This window comes from Clavelina lepadiformis, chromosome 1 (assembly GCF_947623445.1).
Source record: "Clavelina lepadiformis chromosome 1, kaClaLepa1.1, whole genome shotgun sequence".
Taxonomy (NCBI): domain Eukaryota; kingdom Metazoa; phylum Chordata; class Ascidiacea; order Aplousobranchia; family Clavelinidae; genus Clavelina; species Clavelina lepadiformis.
Window position 1 is genome coordinate 23,286,296 of NC_135240.1, and position 22,761 is coordinate 23,309,056.

Here is a 22,761-nt window from a genome sequence, read left to right on the forward strand (position 1 = left end):
GCTTAACACTGGCGAGACGTTTCCAAAGTCCTGTGGATATCGAACAAATTGTCTTTCAAGCACCCAGCAATTTTTGTTGTACTCTATAACTTGGAACAAAAAACAACAGATCTTTCACATGGTAAACTAAAAACAGCAGCAATTTGTTCAGGCAAGGTAATTCATGGTTTTCTCCCAAATGATTTATTAAAAGCATCGCGCAAAGCCTTAAATTATTACTTTGACACACCTCGTAATCGCGTGAACATCCTATTGATATTGTCCTTTAACGCAGTTACATTTTTAAAATAATGCTGAAACTGATGTCTAATATTACTAATACAAATGTCAGCTTCCATTCTACATTACAAAATTATCACACTTTGCCTATAAGCTTAACAAAAACCCTCCAACACTTACAACGCGGCTACCGTCTTCCCTGCACGCACTCGAAAAGATCTTCTTGAATCAAACCGTTTGTTCGCTATTAGCGATCAAAAGTACTAAGTACCAGTTAATATCGTAACGAGTTCAGCTTAAACGTAGAGAAAATTTTAACAAAAAATAACGACAACGACCCTTGTGTTTTACGAACACGCAAGGACGGGGCTAACACTTTGCTAAAGGTAGGAGTTGTCTAAAAGTTGAAAACACGTTACTGGCACCGGGAATTTCAAGCCTACTTGATGACGGCCGTGCTGTTAAATAAAGAGTTAACTAGGCGAAACTAAGCCTAATGGTACTTAGCAAGTTGTGGACGCTAAAACCACCCAGCGGTGTAAACAATAAGGAATAGAAATTTCGATTGAAACAAACCCTTTCCAATTAGTGGGCTGGTTGCACCGAACTGCCACCGCAAGACAAATTGGGGAATTTGTGTCTGTCAAGAAAAGGCGTCTTGGGCAGTTACAGAAAGCATAACATTGCATCGGCGCCAGCCACAAAACAAATCTGAAAAACTCTTTAAAAGAATTTCAACTCCAAAACAAATGTTTATTACAAAGACCTGGTAGCAATTATTACAATGTTCCAATCACGAACGTCATTAAATATTTATGCGACTTGCAGTTTGGTATTAGAGACTTGGAAGTAAAAATACATTTAAGTCGGCGTTTCTACATTCATGTGAAAACTAACTTAAGTCGAAACAATTTTTTCCTGTCTTTAATCGAATTTTAAATTTAATAAAAAATGTCAAACGAAGGTGGATATATTGATCGAAATACTTTAGGAAATTCTTTATCCAGTTAAACTGAGAAACCCCCTGCCATAATGAGTCATCATTCAACAAATCAACCCTGAGGTGTCACCATAGCGCGCAATTCCAATGCCTAAGCATAATATTGGAGAAAAGTTTTGAATCAACTCTGTAGAAAATAATCAAATGAGACAAGCACCAAAGACGTAAAAAATGTTTGTTTTTATCGCGGAACTATGACATAACGATGATCCATATAACTCCGGTTTAAGTAACATATGGGCTAACTTTTATTAAACGGATGTAAAAAGTTAATGACTAATCTTTTCTAAAAGAGCATAAAAAGATATAACAGGAAATATTTAGGTTATTTTGAAACATATTCTCTTACAAAGCGATTGAATCCCCTATGTAGTAAGGATTCGCGCTTCTTAGTTTTCCTACATTTAACAATGGTGCTTGTAAGTTTTTACAACAGACATGATTAAATAAGAAACAATGGTGCTTATTAGCTTACAGTACCTATACTACCTGTTGCTACTTACTCCAACTTTTATTAACCTTGTCTTACTACTATGCATCCTAAAAAGAATGGACTTGAATTGAAATCGGGGCGGTTTTTCTTTCAGCTAAAGAAATTTTTTTTATACTTGCTGGTATAACCCGATTTCTAAAATGAACCTTTTTTGCACATCTTTGATATCCAATCACAACCTTTCCAAAACACTCCTAGCAGGTAAGCTTTTCTAAGGTATACATGAAGTGCTGTTACACTGAGAGAAATTTTAATCAAAATTTTTGCCGTAATAAAAGTACCGGTATTTGGATGCCTTCCGACAAAAGCCCAACTACCTCGTTAGTTGTCTATAGCCCAGGAGCGACTGTGGATTTCGCCCAATTGAATTAAAGGTTTTTGTGGACAATAAGAAACTAGATATGCTTTTGTAAGCAGCCCTCGCGTTGTGGTGAACAAAAAGTGGAAATAAAATCATTGTAAATGCTGTTTTTTATATTTCGAAAAGAATTTGATATGGCCTGTAGATTCGTCTTAGATTAGAATTTGATAGAACACTTAATAACATGATTGGAATTTTGATAACTATGTGAAGGGCTTTGGTATATATTGATACGTAGCCTATACGATCAGTTTTTATAACACTTCGGTCGCGTATAGCGTACATAATATACAGTATAACACACTCAGTTAGGAGTTCATAAGCGTTTCGATGATCAGTACCCTAAACGGAGAACACGCTACATTTTTAAAAATTTCAAATCCCTATACCGAGCACAAGCAATTACCTCGACTTACAAACACCACCGAGCGGTTTTGCACAGAAAAAAATCACATCGCTTGGTGTACTCATAAAATCAACCTTCCCTTTTAACACGCAGTTACGTTTAAAGCATCAAGGAAAATTAGTTTATTGGTGCACGCCCGCCTTATAGAAACCAAATTCCAACATGGCTACGACAAATGATTAGCTTACAATCAGTTTTCAAATTACCGACTACCACGAACAAAAAGAAACCGCACCATATAAGGAAAACATCTCAGTTAAACGCTGCGCAGCAAGAAGTGACGAAAATTAATTAACCAAAAAGCTTAAATTCGCGATTTTGCTCATGCAGCTAAGATTGCCAACGCCTAGGTAAAATCAAACGCGTGCAGGTACAAATGTACGCCACCATATTACCTAACCTAGACGTACGTAATTATATCTACTCCAGGTGTTGCTCTGATTCCTTTGGCAAGGCCCAAGTTGTACATTAAACTGTGCATACATGAACTGAGAATTTTAGTTGCATGTTTAAATTCGCGAATTTTGACCGGTGTGACGACAGCCGGTGCGGAGCGAAACGAAGGCACTCAGATGAAGGAAAAAAATTACTGAAGTCCACATGTCTTCTATATACAAAATCACATTCAAAACAAAGCAAGTAAGTTGTTCTCAATTCCACGCATATTTCAGTTATACGAAAACTTCTCATCACCAATAAAGTGTTCATCCAGTAGGCTTTCATCCTGATGAAGCAACCACTCTTAAGTGAGAATGTTTCACAAAGAATTAATTTTGGAAATTTACATCGTTTTGATTCGTTGCAGATAAACAAAGTAATGTGACGTCCGGTTCTTCAGAAAGTCTAAGCGTACTTTTCACGGCATAAAGGCAAGGACTACTGATTCGCAAGCATTGTTTCCTGCGTCTTCTTCAAGAGTTAACAGTCTTAGTGTGATAGCAGGAACACACGTTACGATAATCTTCCATTATTTGCGAGATACTGCCAAAGTGCGTTGTGCGGCTTCATAAATCATTACAGGATTTCAACTCTTAAGGGCAAATCATAGTGGTCGCAATGACGGCTTTACACTTCATTAAGCAACATCCTTACGCTTCTGTGATTTATAACACTCTCCAAAGTGACAAATAGAAATCTTATTCATTTGTGAATCGGGGGCTGATAAAGTGACTGAGATGGTCGTGTCGGACCCCGTCTGTGGTTCTCGGTGTTCGGGTATTTTGTAGGGCCTTTGCGGCCCCTCCTGAACTCCAAACCCCCCGTAGGACCGTGGTATGATTGGTCATCCTAAAACGACAGAGATTGTCACGTTAATGAAGTGGCTCCGGCAGAACGTCAAACACAACCTGTCCGTAACGCCATAAAGTACAAATGGTCTGCACTCAATTATACTCTGACAAAACCTAACCTCAAAATCCCCGTGGGGTAGCATGTCGTTGAAGAGCACCTCTTCACAGTTACCATAGTCCATAAATTTTACTACGGCTGTTGGTTTCGTGGGGTGCACGTCCGTTACTTCAGCCACATAAAACTGCAGTGAAAGAACTTTACTCAGGTATTCCAGCTCTGTACTAAACATCACCCACAGGCCAAAACATTTTGATGACTTCATAAGACTTACCTGGTTATCTTCCCAGTATTTTGCCTTACACGTCATACCGGCGCACCACGTGACCGGGCCGTACTCTTGAGGACGCTGATGAAATCTCTCTTCGGTTTGATCGAGGTTTCTGGACTGAAGCCTCTGATCTTGGTAGGAATGGGAAGATGGTGGCTTTTGACGAAAGGTCATTCTCTGTTCGACTGTATGGTAGAACGCTTGATCCGGAAAAGGTGGAGGAATGTTTTCTGGAACCTGATTACTTGTTTCTGCCCTCATCTGGCGAGCTGTTTCCCCCAGGGTAAGATTTTTTTTGTTCTGTAACATGTTAGGATCACTGCTGTATAAAGGGGGCTGGTACAAAGTTTGATCAGGGGTTTTCGTCATTATCCTTGCTTGCAACTCCTGAAGGTAACAATTCATACTTTACTACTTAACAATTGAACATTTAGAGGAATGCTTGCTTTGAGTTTATACCTGCATTTTCTTTTTCTGCAGACGCGGTGGTAAGTCAACATAGCGATCTCTGGGTGACCGTTGGAATTCGGGTCGTTTCTGGGTTTTGTTTCCCTGGTCGTGTTCCAGTATGCCATTAGTGAATGAATGTTTTTGGGAATATTCATTTCTGGGAACCTTTCTGGTTGGATCGGTTTTTCTTTCACTGCTCTGCTCAGCAATCGGTTTGTGATTATATCCATTTCTTTTATCATAAAAGTCACGTCTGTCGTAATCTTTTGAGTCATTGGATTCTTCCGTTCTGTAACTCCTCCCCCTACCTCTGCCTCGGCCTCTTTCTCCTCTGGGTCTGCTTCTTGACCCACGTCCACCCCTGAAGCCGGAATCTTCTCTGTGGTTGTGTCTTGCGGAGTATTTTTCGTCTCCTTCATACTCTCTTCTATCAGTTCGCTGTCCTTTGTCTCGTCGTTCAAAATCCCGTTGCTCCTTATCCTGCCTGCAGAAGAAAGATTAAACAGTGCCACTGATCTATCAGGTCATCGACACACACAAAACCCAGAAATTGATGAGTTAAGTAGCCTGAGAGTAAGACTGATAGATTGCTTTAAGAAAGGCCAACTACTACTGACCATCTTTTACTTCTCTCTGGTTTTTCATGTGTTTTGTTGCTTTCATCCTTGGACTTACCACGATACCTTGCAATTCCACGACGTTCATCTGTTTCTGATCTGCTTTGATAACCTGAGATACAGTCAGAGCATTTTACAGGCCTGAATAGAATAAATTACACGGTAACTTGGTAGAGCTGGTTTTTAAAATATTGTGACCCACCAACTCACCACTTATATCAACGTCTCCACCACCACTGCCACCATGAGTTTCAACAAGGCTCAGTTCTTTTGCGTACTCGACAAGATATTCCTCTTGTAGGCGATCGTCATTGGTCTCATCATTCTCAAATGTTTTGCTGCTTCCAGGTTTGCTCATTGAAGGGTCGTCAGATGATTCTGCAATAAATATAAAGCTTTCAGGCTCGCCCTGAACTTGATGGCATAAGTGCTGAGGGATTCAGATGATCACTGCAACAGATTAGGCATAATTAATAGTAAAAAAGTACACGCAAATGTATTTCAGAAAACAGCGGGACTTCTTTTTACAGGAACCTGTACAATGGCAAAAAGTCCCATGCATATGAACATTCATCAATACGAATTTGTTTTTATTAAACTCTTACGCTTTGAAGTTGGTGTTATTTTTGTTTCAAGAAAATCAAACAATGTTGCACTGGTTGATGGACGTTGATCTGACCTGTCTTCGTTGTCTCTACTTTGTCTGTTACGTCCACGGCCTCTACCACCTGCACGAAAGCATAACAAACAATTTCAATGTCATATTGTTAAATAGATACAGTAAAATAAAATGATACATGGAAAATTACAAAATGTTTTCTAAAGATGTGTTTATACAATATGATGTGACAGGCTTCATTGAGGGAAAAAAAGTCTTTCATTTAAACTTGGTGTTAAATTTTTACGATTTAAAGCAGCCTGTTTTTCTTTAAGTTTTTTGTTGTCTAGCCTAAATTTACTTTTGTTCTTCAATGGCATTGTTATACTAGTGCACCAAAATGCAGGTTTAAATCCTGATCTTAATACAATGTTAACATTGTTGTCAGTTTTAAGAAACACAAAAGATGTTAAAACATATGGAAAAGTTCAAAGAACTGTAGTTTCAGAAAAGAATACTTAAAAATAACCTTTTCTGTCACTGCGTCCTCCTCTACTGTCACCCCTCGATGGTCGAGATGACCCTTGACCCTGGTCATCCGGGTTAAGCAAATGCTCAATAGCTTGATCAAGATTGTTGTTGAACTTCTGCAATGCGTTGACAGCCGCAGAACGTGAAAAACCCATTTGAGTAATCTGACTACAACTGTTTTCGTCAATTTTCATGTTCTGCATTTTATAAATTTGGTGCTCCCTTTGGCTGGCATTTTGTGATTTTGTATCAAATTTTCTGTTAGGAAATTCTTTTTGAAGAGGTGGAGCAAAATCTGTGGAATGATTTTAATTTAACTACTAAGATCAATAGAAAATTCTTAAATTCTTCAAATTCTTGTAAACGTATGCTTTTGCATAAAACAAGAGCAGTATTTACAGAAAATTTACAGCAGAAACAGTATTTACCATAAAATTATGTACACGATTAAACAAACAAAAAGAGAAAGGTGGAACCTTTGCATGCGAGGATGTATAACACAGAGCATACTATGACTTCCATGGATTTCGGATGAGATTTATGTACACGATTAACTTAAACATAAAAAAGTATTCCAAACCTGTAGATTTACTACCACCAGAGAAGGTTTTCCCGGAAATATCAAATTTAGTTTTTGACACTTCTGCAATAACTGCATCCCGTTGCTCCAGAAATTCTTTGTTCTCTTCTTCATTTTCATTGCTTTGAGATTTTTGCAGTGATGGCGTTGCTGGATTGCATTTGTAAGTTATTTTCTGAAAAGCATTGTAAAAATAATTGTATTTCTGTTTGGTACAAACAGGTACAAGTATAACTATTATTACAGTACGATCATTAGTTACTAGTTAAGTTGTTATAAATTAATTATTGTTACAATTACAAAGTATTAACTATTCCTTAAACATTTAACAAAGTTTCAACTCTCACATTTCCAAAGGGCACAAATGGTGGAGGAGCTTCTTCCACATCGCTGATGATTCGACTAAATCCACTCGCTTCCTATTATAAAAAAGAGCATGTACTATATTTAACACAAGGAAATTGAAATATATACCAAGAGCCAAGGTAACTATATCAGTTGAAACAAGCTATAATAACATAAGTAATACCAGCATTTAGCAATGTGTGTAATATAATGAAGTAATAATAATATATTATGAAACATGTAATATAACATGAAGTTTACCTCCAGTTATAAATCCCTGCATTAAAAGGTAGGAAAACAATCACGTGCTTACTTTAGCAGCAAGCCATCTTTTGTAGATGTTGTCAACTTTTCCTCGAATAAAATCAACGTTGCCAGAATTCAAGAGAAGCAAACCATTCTGTATTTTGACAAGACCCCTCAAACAGATTTTGCACCCTGGTGGTGTCTCCAGACTAAATGCATGAAAATTAAGTTAATAATTTAGTCACCTGTTTGAGTTTTTTGGAAAATGCTTAGTGCCCCAAAACAGAACATTAAAAGTTTTTATTTGTGACTCAAGTAGCTTAAATATTCATGCTATTTAAAACAAAGATAACAAATAAATGTTTTACTACAATAGAAAAAGAAAAGTAGTGACAAAGCTTTGGACTCGCAATTATGCCGTCTCGGTTTAATTCTCACAGCGCTAAGCTGTCATTGTAATCACCTTGGGCAAAGCATTAACAACACTTGCTCCTGTGTAGTTGTTCTAGTAAACAATGCCAAAGTCCAAGCAAGAATACATTAAATATTAAAATAAAATTAACTAAAATTGTATTTATAAGTCATTTGCAAAATCTAGCTCAAGCAGTGAAAAATAATCTTTGAGTTTAAGTCATGCAAACATTTCATTCAGTTAGTCTGAAAGCAAGTATTCTGACACCATACTAAAATATTGGAACATTGCATTACCTGATTTTAGGTATGTTACTATCTTCAATGCCTACACATGTTTTGTGACCATCAGTCAAATGGAGCTGAAGCATTCTGGGTGCGACTGATGATTCCTCATTTGCTTTGGGAGCAGATACATTGCGCACCTTGACAACTTGCAGCACACATGGACTCATGAACTGTAGCAAAAAATTAAAAACCTTAACACCTCAAACAATCAATAAAAAATGCCCAGATTTCAAAATACCTCTTTATCTTTGCTTTTATTTATATCATCTGGAATTGTTTTCTCTCCAATTTCAGTCAAATCCATCTGCAATATTTATACTTAATTAACTGAACATACTATTTGCTATAGTAAGGCAAATGTGACGGCTTCACGCTGATGCAAAAATATCTTGTTATAGCAACATTTGTTTGAAAAATATTTATCATAAAAGCTTTTTCAGCTTTCAGTCACATTAAAACAAGCAGCCTTGTCAACGATATCATGATTAAACAAGAACCTACATCAAGGGCATGTTTAATTATAGCCTTGACATCTTTCATTTGGCCGCATTCCTCAGAACACAGTTCAATGCCATCATCTGTGAGGTTCCTGTGACAAAAACATAATCGATATAGCAACGTAATTGAGAATATTGCCAAATCTCAAACAATACAGTTAACAAGTTCAGAAACTAACCATCCTCTGCTTTTCAGCTCTTCCTTTATGCTCACCATCTTTTTTTGACGTAGCACACAAAGTGTTTAGAAATATTCTAAATTAACCATCGACTAAATTGTGATACTTTTTGTACACAAGCTGAAGTAACCTATTATACCGTAGATGTTTATTCACTTATTTATAATTGGCAGCACACATCTGTAAATATTAATAGCCACACACATATTAACAGCTCTAATATAATCTATAGTGGAAAGTGTGGCAGCTGAACGCAGGAGATTCATCAACGTGCACGCTGAATTTTTGTCTTCATGCCGATTTATAATAAACAAACAAAGAAAAGCTGCTTGTTTGGATGCCAATTTATAATAAATATACAAATAATTTAGGCTTCAGCGCACGCCCAAATTTGCATCTTTGCTGGCACGATTTTTCGTCAAAAACTGGAACTTTTTAATCAGGCAAATAATTAAAGACAAACTTATTTCAATCAGGAAAGAGTATGGTTGTTGGTAATTATTAATTGTGAGCTACACAATCATATCACCACATTAATATTAATGAAGTAGGCCTATATAAATTACCGATTACATAATCAAGGAAATGTATCAAGAAATTATGAAGTTATTTATTTAGCCTAATGTAGGCCATCACCAGCTATCATTAATAAAAGCTTTACACCTTTTTCTTATTAAAACACTGGCAGACAGTGAAACTGGTAGTTAAATTTCAGCTATAAAAGTTACTATGATTTTGAGTAGCCCATGGCATAGGCCTAATAACACTTTTGCAGCCTGTAGCCTAGCGTACGAGCAAAATATAGGCTACAGCTCATAAGAGAATACATAAAAAGTAGGGTCTAGTATACAAGTGCACAACTACAGGATTCCTTTGTATACTAGACCCAGCTACTCAAATTGTGATGTCATCTGGTTGTGCACTTGTATACTAGACCCACAAAAAGTATATATACAACTACTTTTTATGTACCAGCAATTGCTATACTACGGTATGATGCGCCACTATGATGCACCACTATATTACGGTATGATGCACCATTGCACCACTCAAACCTGATGATGATTCCTCATCCAGTTATCCGCATCGCTTGAGCCCGGTTGGATTGATCTATGCTTACCACAACCGGTTGGGTGATCCTCGTTATTATACACACGTTACTTTACTGAACAAATAAGTTGTTGTTCAATATTTAATAAGACTGATTAAGTAGTTTGAATTTGATGTCAATGTCATCCTTCACTCTTATGCTTTATTTTCCGATTCATTCAAGATTAACAAAATAGGGAAGTAGCCTGCTAGGATACTTCCTGACTTTAGCGCACAAAATTGCCGTGACTAACTTTGAACGTGTATAACTATTAGACTATAAATGCTACGTATCTGAAACTTCGAGAATGTAATACGGAACAAATTTGTTACAAATACGCAAAGTTTCATTAATTTTGTTTCTGTAATTCATTCTGGTATGGTATGATAGTCTTTACTCTCAGACAAGTTTTTGCACGACTTAAAATCAGCGATAATTTCACACCGCTAAAGCAATGGTTACAGAGCTGCCCTGGCTTTTGTGCAAATTCCAATCGTCACACATTTTTTATTTGTTGTTTTTTTTATTTCTTTTAAAGTTTAGTCCAAATCCAAGTTTTAACAAATATCAAGTCACAAACAAATTAGCCTACTACTTACAATTTATTTCTCCTTTAAGATCGATAATAAACGGCTTTCTGAACACTCGTAATGTAAATATATGCTTGAAATCTGATTTTATCTATTTCTGACGCTTTTGCACATTCAATCAAATGTATTGCGTGGTGATTTTGTGTTGCGCAAACGTACCCACGCCGTATAAGCCTACCCTTACAAAAATTGGCCACAATTAAAACAAGGAATGAAACGTGGTAGGAGCATATACTGATATGGTAGGCAGGTGAGGACGGCTCATGGCTAGAATTAGGCACATCTCCGCCCATTTGATGGAAGAGATCAAATAAAAAACCGAAACAACTTTTTCCCGCAACGCAAAATCCTGTAGGTCTTGACTACTGGGAAGGGCGACTGGACGATTTGAACACAGGAATGTAGCCTATTGTCTAGGTTAGAACACAGGAACACAACGTCTGGAAAACAGCTGGCTATGTATAGGCTTACCATACGTCCCGTTTTAGCCGGGACAGACCCGCTTTTAAAGGCTTTGTCCCGGCGTCCCGGTCAGTCAACTAAAAGTCCCGCTTTGGCATTTACTCAGCCAGCATTGCCCTACACTACACGAATATTAGCATGCTGTGATTGTTCTGTTTAGCCAACTTGCTGAAAAGCAATACTCGATGCGTGTTCTTGTTTCGTTGTGTTAAATGTGAAAGTAATTGTTACGTCATTCTAGCGCGTAATTGGTCCAGTAATGAGTTGATTGTTAGCGCATTCGCTTGTTCAGTAATACTAGGCTAGGAAGAGGAGATGATCTTTTTGCAGTTAAGTTATTTAAAGAACTTATTTCGTACGGTACCGTTACTTGTTTGCATTTTCTTCTGCAAAAACCATTTGAATGTGAAAGCCGTTATCACCTGCAAAATTAAAACTGACTTTTCCTGCTGTGATTTTTATGAGAAAATAAAGTCGAATATAGACTTCTGGAAGAAAGTATTGTCTACAGAAAAGTATGATTGGACGATTATGTAAATTTACAAATGCTTGAACATTGTTTTGTTTCCTAGTAAAATCCATTATTTTAGTTTTTCTTGGTGTCTTACTACTTCAGTTGTCCCTGACGATAGGAATCCAAAATAGTCTCATACTTTTAGTAAAATATGAACCACATTTATCTGATAGGGCTCGTTGTTCTGAAGCGTCCCGGTTTTCAATCACAAAAATATGGTAAGCCTAGCTATGTAGCTTAATTTTAGGAACATGGGAAAGCATTTTTGGAACACATCAGGAACATACAACATCTGAATTTCTGAAGCACGTCATAGATCATTTTATAGTCCAGTGCTTTTTGATCTTTGTCAACTCGTAGCCCAACCCATGACTCGTGACGTAACCGTCACACAGTTCAGAACGTATGGTTAGACAAGAACGGAATTCGTATCGTTTAGTGTTTGCTCTTAACTATGGGGAGCAAAAAAGGATGCATGAAAAATATGGATTAGACTGCGCATGACGGAATGCGACTGTTGCCAAGAATATAGGCGAAACAGCGTGCAAGCTGAAACTCCAAAGATGCCGAAGTTTCGGTCAAGGCGGTTAGTTTTACTAATTTGAAAACAGCCTGTTAGGAGACATAAGAAGTGGAATCACGACACGTCTTGGGAACGTATAAAAACGCAAATGACGTTGAAGAAGCGACAAACCCAGGCACGGACGGATGAAATTGAAAGAAGACCGCGTAGGCCGTAGGACGTGAGTCGTGAATGGTAAACCACCATATAGGAGCACCGATTCACGAAAACACAAACCCGAAGACATAAAAAATACGTCTTTCTTGGAAAACGATGGTTGGAATGTTGGAAATTGAATGACAAAACAAAAGTGAGCATAACAACTCCTGAAGTTGATTTTCAAGTTGCTGGAACAAGTAAGAGACAATTGCGTCGGAACAAAAGAACGCCTGCCCTGAGAAATTCAAACCGGACACCGAACTAAAATGGCGTCAAAAACAAGTATCAGTATATTTACCTGAAGTGAAGGGTAAGTCCGAAAACAAGTCGATCTTAATTCAAACATTGGTTAGTTTTCAGTAAATATACCGGAGAAATAACTTTTTCCATAAAAAGAGCTTTATGTAGTGATGTTAACTAGCCTCGTTATTGCTGAAAAAGTATGTTATTAGTGGTAGGGTTGCTGAGTCTTCTGAATGGAAAATGACTCCTCACTCTGCAGGTAGGCGATTAGTTGCAATTAGGGAAGGACCGATACGAAGCCCAATTAACCTGAATAGATTTGCCTATTACCTACTAACAAAGGCAAACCCGGATACAACATTACTTACAGATTTATATCGACCTTCATAAAAAATGATGATCTATTTTGCTGGCTAAGCTAAACTAGAGTCAAAATTTCTTGCTGAAAGGTCAATTATTTAAGGATTTTGCTTTTCAAGTCGCCATTTGGTCAATAATTTTTAGCTTTTTGACGACATTTTATCATTTGTTGCTGATACGAATTAATTCGGGATTAATTTGTGTCGACCTTTATGATATTAGGTTTCGCACGAACCCCAATAATCGTCCTCGTGACACATCCCTAGTTACAATTGATGTTTACTTCATGCATAGAAATGTCACAAGTGACAGTACAATGTACATGGAGTGGTGAATCATTCGTGTGTTACGGGAATTACCAGCAGTATAGGTCAGCCAACATCCTAGAACCTACACTGAGTTCAGTGAGCTTGTATAACTTAGCAGTGACTGTATTTCTTGTGTAACCAGTCTAAAACGAGGTTAGCACTATACTTTTCCCTACAACCAATGGCGAAAAATAATCCAACTTCGGCCTATACGAAATAGACCTCGTAGGCTGCAAACAGTAAGTTAGGTTCTAAGGTTTAATTATATAGGCAAGATATTTTTGTTCCACATTTAACCATACCTATTCTGTATTTCTTGTCGCACACAAAAAACTATCTATTCATACGTGATCCAAACACTAGCGTTATCGCATCCATGTTGTTTTATCATTGTATCGTCGTAGGAATTAGCTACTATGTATGTGTCATAATTAGCGCCCGGTTAAATTGCTTTTGGATTTGCCCTTCCCTTTAAATTGGAGAAAAGAAAACAACTGGAGTTGGGAGCTTGAAGGGAGAAAAGAGCAATGGTCGTATGTAATGGTAATCAGACCTAATGCGGTAAAATTAAAGGAAATTATGTCGTAAAAAGAAATAACGCTCAATCCATAGACACCTTAAATAGAAGGACTAGTAACTCGCACTCTCGGGTTACGGAACTTGGGTCCCAATCACAGATACTAGTGCGCCGTCACAGATTCTCAGGTGTGCCGCGAATCTTTTGAATTTTGGAAAAGAACTGTATAAATATTTAAAATAAGGCATGCAGACAAGCATATGTGACTTTAAAGCTTTCTAACTGCTTCAATAGCTGATAAATAAGCACATGTGACGATGAAACCAATTATAGGCTATGGCAATGCCGATAGAGTAGGGTAATTTTTTAAAGCAACTTTTCTTTTTTTCTATTTCATAATCGGAACAAAGTTTTTTCAGGGGTCTCTGTTAATAACACACAATGCCTAAGAAATGTAATGTATATGGTTGTCGAGGCAATTACAGGGAGGAACCGTACTCTAAAGTGGTATCATTTCCAACTGATGAAGTAGAACGAAACCGCTGGATTGATGCCATGCCAAATGAACGTTCTAGTTTGCTACAGCTTAAGCAGATCTATGCTTGTGCTAATCATTTTGACTGTAAATGGATTTCAGTTAAAGGTGGAAAAAGACCAAGCCAACCACCGTCCATTTTCCCTGGAGTTTTAAAGTCATGCTTAAAGCAGGTCTCCTCAGCACCCAGAACTAGGCCTAGAACTGCTTCAGCAGAGGCGAGAGCTGAAAAGGAACGATTCCGTACTGAAGGCCTGGATAAGATAGCTGACTTTTCTTCTTTTTGTAATGAAATCAAGCAGCATTTCTCAAAGGATCATCTTTTTTTTTGTGATAGTGATGACATTTACATTTCTAAAACTGATGCAAAAGGACGTTCTGTTATTCAATTTCTTCATTTTCAACGCGTTCAATCGTCATTTGGATTTTTGCATCTTAAATGTGTTGAGAAAAATGGAAAGGACATACCTAAAACATATTTTTTCAAAGCTGGTTGTCTGCAAAAGAATAGCCTTCTTAGTAAGTGGTCACAGTTAGACAAAATTCTGTCATGCATTACTGAGTATGAGTTCAAAGATACAGACTATCTAAAAAGTGCTGTAGAGGAATTGAATAGCATGAGCTGTTCTGATTCGCCTCATTTCCAGTTTATTTATGCTCAGTTACAGTTACTGCTCACTCCTCCAGAAGGTCGACGTTTTGACAAAAATCTTTATATTCTTGCTGCCGAACTTCATAACATTTCTCCAGCTGCATATAAAATGGTACGAAAGTCCGGTTCAATTGTTTTACCGAGAGTGGAACTGTTGAAAAAACTACTCTCCTGTAGTTTCCATGATGAAAACTTAGAGCAACTTTTCCAAAAGCTTCAACCTCAGCAGTGTCTCGTCAACATTCTTTTTGATGAAGTAAAGCTCGTCTCGCTCGATGAAGTAAAGATGAGTGTCGTCAACCATGGACCAAGAACTGCACTAGTTTCAAGAAACTTAATGAAACTTGTGACATTATATCCTCTTGTGCATGGTCAGGTGGTCGAGGTCGGACGCAGAAGCTTACTAATCAAACTGCAGAAGCATTTGTAGTGTCTACAAGAGCCAACATCGAAGCCGCAGAGTTGCTACTGACTCAGCACAACTTCATCTACGTTCTACCTGGTGTGTTTGCTGATGAGGCCCTTGAAAAGTTCTTTGGTCAAGCCAGACAACGCAGTGGAGGTAATTTCTATATTGACATTGTAGATATCAAGGCAGCTGCAAAAACCAAAAATCTCCATGCACTTTTAAAATATGAGTCAACTCCGTGCGAGTCTCATGATGTGCCTTGCACCTCTAACATTTGCATTGATGATGATCAATTTGACATCACCATTGCTGACACTGAAGACCTAGTGCAATCTAATGACAGTGTCAAGCATAAATGTATTTTTCTAGCTGGATATTTGGAACACAAATATCCAGCTAATATCTTGTGTATCGAAACTGAAAATGATGACGACCATCGGATTAATTCGGAGTTTCTCACAAACTTAAATAGAGGTGGACTAACTGTACCTCTACTCTCAACAGTACATTTTGTACACTCAGCCTATAAACTGTTTGGTAAGTGCAACTTGCATTGCTGCCGAGCTCATCTCAGCCATGCTTTGCGTCGTATTGATAGTCCAATGGTTGTAATTCAAGGAGCATGTCTTACTTTATCAAACATTCTTTTGAAAGCATTTGTGCTTGACAACAGTGACAAAGAAAGACAACTCGGCTGTTTGAGAAGAAAAGAAAAACTCTCTACTAAAAACTGAACAAGTATCTTTAGTATGCCAACAAGTATTTTGATTACTCATTTCTACAAATTTCATTGTTGTTTGTTGTTGTTTTTCATAGTTGTTTCACAAATTTCATTGTTGTTTGTTGTTGTTTTTCATTGTTGTTTCACAAATTTCATTGTTCGTGTTGAAATATTCAGGCTAAACTGTCCATGAATACATTTTAATTCAGTCACAGGGGAACATACTGTGTGTTTCAGTTGTTTAAGTGGGAAAATATGCAATATTTTGAGTGATTTTGGACTATTTTTTCGTGATTTGACCTTTAGATGACCTTCAGATGACCTTGTAGAAGGTTAAAAGTATGAAAAAGTAATTCCTCACCCTTCAAAACCCCCCAAGAGACACCAGAATGAAGGTTTTACCATGTATTTGACACAAATTATGATGGGACCCAAGTTCCAACTTGGGACCCAAGTTCCAGATACCGAGCATAGAAGTTACCAGTCCTTCTATTTAAGGTGTCTATGGCTCAATCAGTATTTGCATCAAATCGAATAAGAATTTAAATGTACATTTTCGCAGTATACGGCATTTTCCTCAGTTTTTAGGATAGCTTCCAACTACAGATTGTTTAAATGGGTCTACTTCTTCACTGCATGGACGCGCCATATCAGGATCGCTTATTGAGAAATTATAGGCTACATTTTGTCTAGTTTTTGCACCTCCACCATTGTTAAAATAAACCAGAAAAGCGAATACCGAAGGTACGAGTTCTTAATCGGCCTTTGCCTCAAAAACCATTTTAAATAAAATGTGTAGCGACAAGCACCACGCCTTGCACATTATTCTTTAAGTTCTCGTTTTTCTTCTCAATTTACATTCTTTCGTTGATTACTTTTTTTTATACTGTACAGTGTATACCAGTGGTTTCCAACCTTTTTGGTGTCGAAGCCGAATTTCAAACTTCAGAGTACGTATAGAGCCGCATGAAAACACTCAAGTAATTATAACGAAAATTTTAAAGCATGTACCAACGAATAGCAAAACTAACAACAAAAATAACACAAATTTTGACCAATTTTTGACTTTTTTTGACAAGTCAAAAAATAATCGCCCTAATTATTATAAATAGATTTTTTATATTTTTTGTGGGATTTTCAGGGGTCAATGAGAGCAGCAAAAAGGCTAGCTTGGAACCGCATGCGGCTCTAAGAGCCGCGGTTGGGAATCACTGGTGTATACCCTTGTGTTTTATAATTTCTAACTCTTAAGCAGTACTTTACATTACATTAATTTGCGGTTATCAATTCTACTTTATTTCTGTGAATAACCTTTTTCCTACTTTTGTTTGTTGGCCGGGATGCCGCATGCTTCTATGCCAGTGCTACCCGAGAAGAACACGTGACCTTATCACCTTACGAAGAGTTAAATGAAACATTATCATGTATGTTCCTAAATCCTGCTTTGCCACAAATGTATTGTAATATTTATACTTTCAATGCCTCGGAGTGCAATGGTGTACAATTTTGAAACTTTGTATATAAACAAGGAAGAGGCCTACAACGATTTTAAAACGCCGTATAACCCACCTATTAACAAGATTCCTTGCAGTAGCAGTAGATTATCTTCAATACGGTAATCACAAACAAGAAAATACAATGAATAAAAAGGAAAAAATGTGTAAACGCTTGTCGCTCCAAAATTTAGGTTAGTTAGGGAAACATGGCCCAATACCTCTGGCTCTTAATACGCTAGTGCGAGCAGCAGCCTTTTAAACGCAGCTTGACTGTCTACGTCTTATGACAAAGAAATTCGTTTGCTTGTGCACTACTCGTGTGAAGTATTACACAAGAAACTCATCTGCCATAAAGACTGCGTATGTTGGCGGTTATTGTTTGAATATGAGCGAGGACGATAGTTGGTTGATAACTTGTTTTACTTCTGCTTCGATGTTTGAGTTCTCATTTCTCAGACGGCGTGACTATGCTGTTAGTTGCTTAATTCTGTCTATACAAATTACTAAATTATAAAGTTCCCATTTTATTTATTATAACACAAAGGCTTTTGCCTTCGGGCAAATTTTGCTGAATGTTACATCGCGCTCAGTAACACGTGAAACGGTAAAAGGGAAAGGGGAGATCGTAAACATTACAACAGTATATATATGTGGCACACTAGTTCAATCGAGGAAATTTATCTGACGTCATTAAGGAAAACTCAAGTCTGGTAAACAACTGAATTACAAGTTTCCAAATTAAATTCCAAACATCTCGAAAACAACTCGTGACTCGTGACGTAATCGTCACAGTCTGACGTCCACCTTTACTGATCAACTGCGACAGATTGCTAACTGAAATAACAAAAGAAATGATAATGACGTCATCATCAACAGCAATTTTAAATCATACTCTTGTTTTGCTAAAGTTGGATTGTTGGCACTGGACACCTGAAAATTTGTATTACACTAAATATAAGGTCAAATTTCATTACGACCAACGCATTTGCCATTTTGTAAGTATTATGAAAATTTTCAATCAGTCAAATCGGTGATTCCCAGGTCATTGTCGATAATGTACTAACGTGATGGCCGTCACGTAGCCCACATCACATTTATGTGAGAATAATTCTACTGTGAGGTTTAACAATAGGCACTAGTTGCACAGTAGTTAAGTTACAAATGATTATTACAGAATTTTCTTCCAAAACATTGTCTTTGCAATTGTTTCAGGTTAAAAATCTATAAATATTTTCGTCTAATTACGCAATAGACACGTCACGTTGTGTGTCGTCACTCATACTTGCTGAGTTGTTGTGCAATGTGCCAAATTTAGGTCTGCTGTCAGCTGTGACGTCAATATCATTTAGGGAGAAAACTCATCAGCAATTCTAGCACATGATTGGTCAGCTGTAAGCTTTGACGACTGCTGGGGAATTTTGGGTAATATTAATCCTTCAATTTGTAGAAAAAAAAGAGTAATATTTCATGTTTTGTGGATTTAACTTTTTCTTTTAATGTTACAATTTAATTTAAGTTATTTTTTTGCAGGATATTTTATGTAAATTTGCTGATAAAAACTTAAATATGGTTGCGGATGAATACAAAATGTAATATGTCACTTCCTGTTTACTAATTCGTTTTCCTATGATATCGCAACTGGTGGTAACATTAGTTGTCTTTGTTGAATTCGGTTTGGATGTTTCGGGTTTGCTCTTGTTTTGGGGCTGTGCGTGTCTAAGAAGATAAGTTGCTGGATTCATTGTTATTGTTATCTTTGCGTCCCTTGCTATGAAAGTTAATAGCGTTTCGTTATCGTTCAGAATCGAAGGAAATAAAGATCTAAAAAAGGTTATTGATTTTGCGGAGATGGTGTAAAACATTAAGAGTAAGTATGAGTTTTTTTTGTACAAATAGGCTATAGGCCTGCCTACATGTTAGATACGTAGGCCTGGGTTACTTCAGCGCTGTCATATCTAGCATATTAATTACTAAGGCAAGTTTGTATTGCCCTACCAGTAGGTCTAGGGTCCTATACCCTACATACTTCAAAAAATTGGGTCTAGTGCAGAAGTGCACAACAACAGGACGCATTTGTATACTAGAACCCAGCTGCTCAAAATGTGGCGTCGTTTGGTTGTGCACTTATGCACTAGATCCAAAAAAATAAATTAGGCTAATTCAAAAAATTGATAACTTACCTAGTAACAAAAATTTATTTAAAGAGTTTAACGTTTTGTAAGTATTTTTATTAAATCAAACCAAAATCAGTTTAAACTAGCATCTGAGGTGATCTGGAAGGCTATCATAATACTTCGTATCTACGTTTTTCTTAACATTTCTTTTACCCAAAAAAAAATTACATGTTTAGGCTAAATTTGCCCTACTAATTAATTATCAACGGTTTGGCTGTCAATAAGATATTGTGTACGCAATTAAGGTCTAAAAGTGCCCCCAGGTGCTGGTTTTGATATGTAGCAAGCTTGTTTGCTATAAATCATATAAAAATGCATCAAAGGTGGTTCAATTGATTAAACGTGTACAAAATTCAGCAAAGTCCACATTATTGTGCTCATTAAGACGTCTGGAGTGCCCTACTGGATATAGGTTGCCCAACTTTGCAGTCAGGGTTACTGCTAATGAATAATAGTTGGCTGTCAACCATATTGTTACAGGCCATCCGACCACAAAAAAACTTTGCGCCGGCGTTTGAAAGTTGATGTATAAGCTCCCTATTTCTGTATTATCTATATTCTATACTATATACATTACGTTAACATGTCACAAATTTTAGCATTACATAATTTATTTGGCGCACTGAAAGCAAACTTTCCCATACGGAATGAAACTACAATTTGAATAATCCATATTAATTTAAATTCAACAATTATAATTGTAGCTTTATTTGAATAGGTGTCATGGACCACAAGGATAGTATCGGTACTACTGTGTGCATTGCAGTTGGCTGCTCATACATAGCTCGTTTGATCAGTGGTGTTGTGCAGATTTACTCTTGATAGCCTACTAGGCTACATCTATTGCTGTCTACCTGGTGGAATTCTATTGTTTTTGCATCAGTTTACATAGGCCTATATGCTACACTATGGTTACTACTCCGTTAGTATGCCGGTAGTTTATGGTCGTTTCCTGGTATATTAGGATTGATTTCCATAGATCAATAAAAAGGAATGAAAGTTAATGCAGACTCTGGCTCCATGTACCTGTGTGAGTATTCATTAAGTTTGTCTATTTCCTAAATATGAGGTATCAGATTATTGTAGACTTTGTTGTATTTTTCCTGTTACAAAAGATAAAAGCCCACAACTTAGTAATCTGCTGTAGGTAGGGCTGTGAAGCTGATAACAATTCAATTCATCCAAAGCAGTAGTGTACTGTATAGGGTACGTCTTTCTAACATTTCGTGTACAAAATTAAAGTTTTACTAAACTTGTAACCAATTGGTCCATACATTACCAGTGTTTAATTTACAGTCCAAAGACTATCTACATGTCAACTTTACATACTAACCACAAAATGTAGCCTATTCTCTAGGCATTTGTGTAGAAAAATTGATGTGCTTTGACATTCTTGGTTATATAATATGTTGTGAACTTGTGACATATATGTGTAGAGTAAATTGTCATATTAGAAATTTGTCAAAGATGTCATGGTATTTTTCATTTTCTTATCTAGGTGTTTTGGAGATGGTGATGTTGAAGTCTTTTCATTACATGCTATTTGGTGTAAATAACCAAAATTGATAAAAGGATTAGAATCCAATTGAAGTCGCATAGTATGGATCATACTGATTGATGCCCAATCTAAATGCATTATGATGAAATGATATAGGACTATAAGGACACTTCTAGGCTAAAAGATGACACTTAAAAGCTGATTTTCTTTTTAGTCCTCGTAACCCACAAATCTGCATGAAAGGAAGTTAAACCAAATCATCATTGATTCATTCAATATAGCTTATGTAGTAAGTCACAGCACTGCTATATTAAGTATCTGACAATCTTACTGTACAATTGAAGTGTTTGTGAAAATTTTGTGGAAGGTTTTGCTGGAAAAACTGAAAGAAGTGGTTCACATTATTGTATTCTTTTTAGTTTTTGTTAACATTTGTGCATTTTAAGATTTCCTGCACTGCAAAATCTTGTACAATGAAGTTGATCTTATTGAGGTAATTAAAGTGAAACAAATAGTATCTTTTAAAATGCTTTCATTGTGGTTATTACAGAAGCTAAAGTGGCTATGTGGAGAAGTACTTTGTCTAGGTATTGGTTCACAAAACGTTTTTCTAATATAACTAATTCAAACAATTAATCATTACAATTGAAAACACAAGATTCTTACAGGAATGCCAGATTGTGAGGCACATTTCACACCGTGACCATAGTGTGTGTATACCGCTAGGCATGGGCATTTTAAAAGGATGGATTGAAGGAGTCACTAACGTAAATCTTGGCATTGTATGAGAGAATGATTATTGTCTGTCTGACTTGGTTTGAAGCCTAGTTCTGAAAATTTGTAAATAGTATATCAAACAATATACATACAATATAACATAATGCATTGAAACACCTCCAGTTGAGTATAGTTGCATATTCCATAATCAACTTTTGTATAAAAATGTGCATATAGTTGCCAGCCAGTAGGATTTACTACTTTTGCAAGTGGTTTAGATGTTTTCAAGTTATATTTCCTTTCAAATTCGAAACCACATCTGTTTCTATGATTAATGGAATTTGGCTCGTGTATATTCAGGCAGCACTTGAAACTTAAAGTAACCTTCTTTTGGGAATGGCTCCTGCGTTAGGGTAAATAATTCCGTTTTGTTCCGTTTGGTTTTAGTAATTTTTTTTCAGATTCCCAAACCCCGCTGCAGTAGTAACACTTCCAACTATTGGATGGAGTGGCGTCTATATTAAATCTTGACTCGCATACAACAGTTTAAGGATCGGTCTATTTAATCAGTGTTTTCTAATTCCAACCACATCCCGACATTCCCAATCTTTTCGGGCACAAGCAACTGGGATAGAGTTTCATTTTTCTCTCGTCATCTGACATGTATCATTTTCTACACGCCATGAAAGCTGTTTGCCGTCTCTTATTATTTCGTCAGACGATTGCTCAAACTGAAAGTCTTCGGTTGGTAAATTTTTATATTAGGAATAATTTTTGCCCCATTTTCATTTGTATTTTACAATACAAATAAGTAGCGTAATTAGGCCTATTAGTGCAATGCTTGTTTTTCTTTGATCAAGGTGGAGGAAATAACTCATAAATCATCACGTGACCTTTATCTCTGATATCACACTG

General features: G+C 36.8%; 1 protein-coding gene and 1 long non-coding RNA gene across 5 annotated transcripts in view; one reads left to right on the forward strand and one right to left on the reverse strand.

Annotated features, from left to right (window-relative positions):
- Nucleotides 1-2,586: 2,586 nt before the first annotated feature.
- On the reverse strand, nucleotides 2,587-10,080 carry LOC143461713 (tudor domain-containing protein 3-like). Of its 2 annotated transcripts, none has more exons than XM_076959560.1 (15): nucleotides 8,840-10,080; nucleotides 8,665-8,752; nucleotides 8,402-8,467; nucleotides 8,173-8,333; nucleotides 7,532-7,673; nucleotides 7,221-7,292; nucleotides 6,874-7,048; nucleotides 6,292-6,588; nucleotides 5,770-5,892; nucleotides 5,375-5,542; nucleotides 5,165-5,276; nucleotides 4,557-5,031; nucleotides 4,101-4,397; nucleotides 3,888-4,010; nucleotides 2,587-3,766 (listed from the first exon to the last, which is right to left on the reverse strand). In XM_076959560.1, exons 1-15 carry the CDS (start codon nucleotides 8,875-8,877, stop codon nucleotides 3,620-3,622), a joined length of 2,484 nt encoding a protein of 827 aa, XP_076815675.1. In that variant the 5' UTR covers nucleotides 8,878-10,080; the 3' UTR covers nucleotides 2,587-3,619. The 2 variants fall into 2 exon arrangements, with proteins under 2 accessions (XP_076815675.1, XP_076815666.1); XM_076959551.1 differs by having other exon boundaries at nucleotides 4,101-4,484; nucleotides 8,840-9,206.
- An 8,987-nt stretch (nucleotides 10,081-19,067) lies between these two features.
- LOC143466503 (uncharacterized) overlaps nucleotides 19,068-22,761 on the forward strand; it is a 28,066-nt gene continuing 24,372 nt past the window's right edge. Inside the window, exons 1-4 of one of the 3 annotated variants that reach the window (XR_013118938.1) lie at nucleotides 19,092-19,324; nucleotides 20,350-20,661; nucleotides 21,130-21,622; nucleotides 22,308-22,590. This is a non-coding gene — a long non-coding RNA (uncharacterized LOC143466503). Of the gene's footprint in view, nucleotides 19,325-20,349; nucleotides 21,623-22,307; nucleotides 22,591-22,761 lie in introns of all 3 variants that reach the window. The other 2 variants (XR_013118937.1, XR_013118936.1) reach the window with 2 other exon arrangements.